This window comes from Coregonus lavaretus (assembly GCF_964263955.1).
Source record: "Coregonus lavaretus genome assembly, contig: HAP1_SCAFFOLD_4643, whole genome shotgun sequence".
Classification (NCBI taxonomy): domain Eukaryota; kingdom Metazoa; phylum Chordata; class Actinopteri; order Salmoniformes; family Salmonidae; genus Coregonus; species Coregonus lavaretus.
In genome coordinates, this window is record NW_028157260.1 from 46,102 (window position 1) to 48,271 (window position 2,170).

Here is a 2,170-nt window from a genome sequence, read left to right on the forward strand (position 1 = left end):
CAGAAGGCTCTTCTAGAAGGTTGCTCTCATGTTGTTTCTGGCGTTCTTTATCTCCAGTTCCAGCTGTGTGATCCGGACCTACACAAAACCACACAGTGCTCTGGTCAAAGGTCAGCCCCTGATATCATCTACACCACACACACACCAGACCAGAGAGACACACACACACACACACACACACACACACGAGACACACACCAGACCAGAGAGACACACACACCAGACCAGACACACACACACACCAGACACACACGAGACACACACCAGAACAGACACACCACACCAGAGATACATGCTGAGTATACAAAACATTAAGAACACCTGCTCTTTCAATGACATAGACTGACCAGGTGAATCCAGCTGAAAGCTATGATCCGTTATTGATGTCACTTGTTAAATCCACTTCAATCAGTGTAGATGAAGGGGAGGAGACCGGTTAAAGAAGGATTTTTAAGCCTTGAGACAACTGAGACATGGATTGTGTATGTGTGCCATTCAGAGGGTGAACGGGCAAGACAAAATATTTAAGTGCCTTTGAACGGGGTATGGTAGTAGGTGCCAGGCGCACCGGTTTGTGTCAAGAACTGCAACGCTGCTGGGTTTTTCCACGCTCAACAGTTTCCCGTGTGTATCAAGAATGGTCCACCACCCAAAGGACATCCAGCCAACTTGACACAACTGTGGGAAGCATTGGAGTCAACATGGGCCAGCATCCCTGTGGAACGCTTTTCGACACCTAGTAGAGTCCATTCCCCCCCGACGAATTTAGGCTGTTCTGAGGGCAAAAAAGGAGGGTTGGGGGGGACAACTCAATATTAGGAAGGTGTTCTTAATGTTTTGTCCACTCAGTGTATACACACAGTGACCTTTCTCTGGTTGAGCTGGTCTCTCAGTCCCCTGATCTCCTCTTGTTGTCTGTAGAACGCATGTAGGAGCTGCAACACACCACACACAGACACACACTTCAAAACGTCAAAACACCTCTGAAACCAGACTCTACAAAAACCGGCTCTGGATGTAGGCCTTCCTATGACAGCCTATCCCACTCACCTCGCTCTCTGTCCTGGGTGGAGGGCACTCTGAGGGCTCACAGCAGTGGGGAGTGATAGCGGCCTGGGTCTGGTGGGTGTAGGCCCAACCGGGAGCCTGGGTCTCGTCTGGCTGCCAGCCCGACAGATCAGCCACCTCCCTGGGGTACTTGGCGTCCTGGTAGGACAGCTGCTCCTGGAGGAAGGCCTGCTCCGTGGACCCTGGCCTTCCTGGTACCCCACCCTGGAAGCACAGGCTGCTCAGCCCCCTCCTGGGTGGGGTCTCTGGGTAAGGGTTGGCTACCTTCGTGCCAGGTTTCAGACACATCAGCACCGGGCCTGGTGGTGGTGGATACAACAGTGGTTTAGGCTGTGTCCCAAATCGCACCCTATTCCCTATTGAGTCCACTACTTTTTGACCAGACTGTTAGGGTGCCATTTTGGGATGAAGCCTTGTGTTCGGGGATTGAAGGGGGAGAAACTGTGGTTTGTAATCCCTGCTGGTCAGCCATGTTGGCACCAGTGTCCCTTTATCGAATAAGGAAAAAGGTGGAGAGATGGGGCCTACTGGTCTGCCAGTTTCCCTATTATACAGGCCTTTCTATGCAACTGAGAGCCATAGTTGCCCATGTTGGGTCCAGTATCCCTGTAGTGAATAAGTAATTATGCCGCGTTCACGTCATGTCGGAGTGATCGGAGGAACGACTTGTCTACTTTTGGAGGAACACTTGGAGAGTTCACGTGCTCGGAAGGAAAGCAAAGACCCATTCTCACCACTGACAGACGAAATCACAGCCATGTCTGTTGTCATTTTCGGTGGTGCGTGACGTCAGAGTTCAGCGTGTTGGAAAGATAGGGGTCCAGAGATCATACCCGAGTTTCCTAGTCGTAAATACAAGTTAGAGGGGTGTTCACCTGCAATTTTTCCCAGTAGGAAGATCTTATTTACGAGTTCCCGACATGACGTGAATGCGGAAAGGGGCCTACAGGTCGGCCAGTTTCCCTATTACACAGGGCTTTATATGCAACTGAGAGCTATAGTCGACCATCTTGGCTCCCTGTTACACTGACCTCTATTGATCCCCGAGAGCCACTGTTGAGCCGTCAGGGCCGCCTCGTTGCCTGCTGTCATGGGGAAGATG

The 2,170-nt window shown here is 51.3% G+C and overlaps 1 protein-coding gene across 1 annotated transcript; it reads right to left on the bottom strand.

Moving 5' to 3' along the window:
- LOC311125613 (coronin-2A-like) lies at positions 1-2,164 on the bottom strand. Its single transcript, XM_084199640.1, has 4 exons — positions 2,100-2,164; positions 1,051-1,367; positions 867-935; positions 1-78 (listed from the first exon to the last, which is right to left on the bottom strand). Exons 1-4 carry the CDS (start codon positions 2,158-2,160, stop codon positions 13-15), a joined length of 513 nt encoding a protein of 170 aa, XP_084055766.1. The 5' UTR covers positions 2,161-2,164; the 3' UTR covers positions 1-12.
- Between the last annotated feature and the right edge of the window lie 6 nt (positions 2,165-2,170).

Bases quoted from the DNA above. Each gene is read 5' to 3' on its own strand.
- LOC311125613 (XM_084199640.1), bottom strand. From the start codon at position 2,160: ATGACAGCAGGCAACGAGGCGGCCCTGACGGCTCAACAGTGGCTCTCG. The intron at 936-1,050 runs GTGAGTGGGATA...GGTGTGTTGCAG, and splicing joins CACCCAGGACAGAGAGCGAG to CTCCTACATGCGTTCTACAG. The intron at 79-866 runs GTCACTGTGTGT...GGTTTTGTGTAG, and splicing joins ACCAGCTCAACCAGAGAAAG to GTCCGGATCACACAGCTGGA.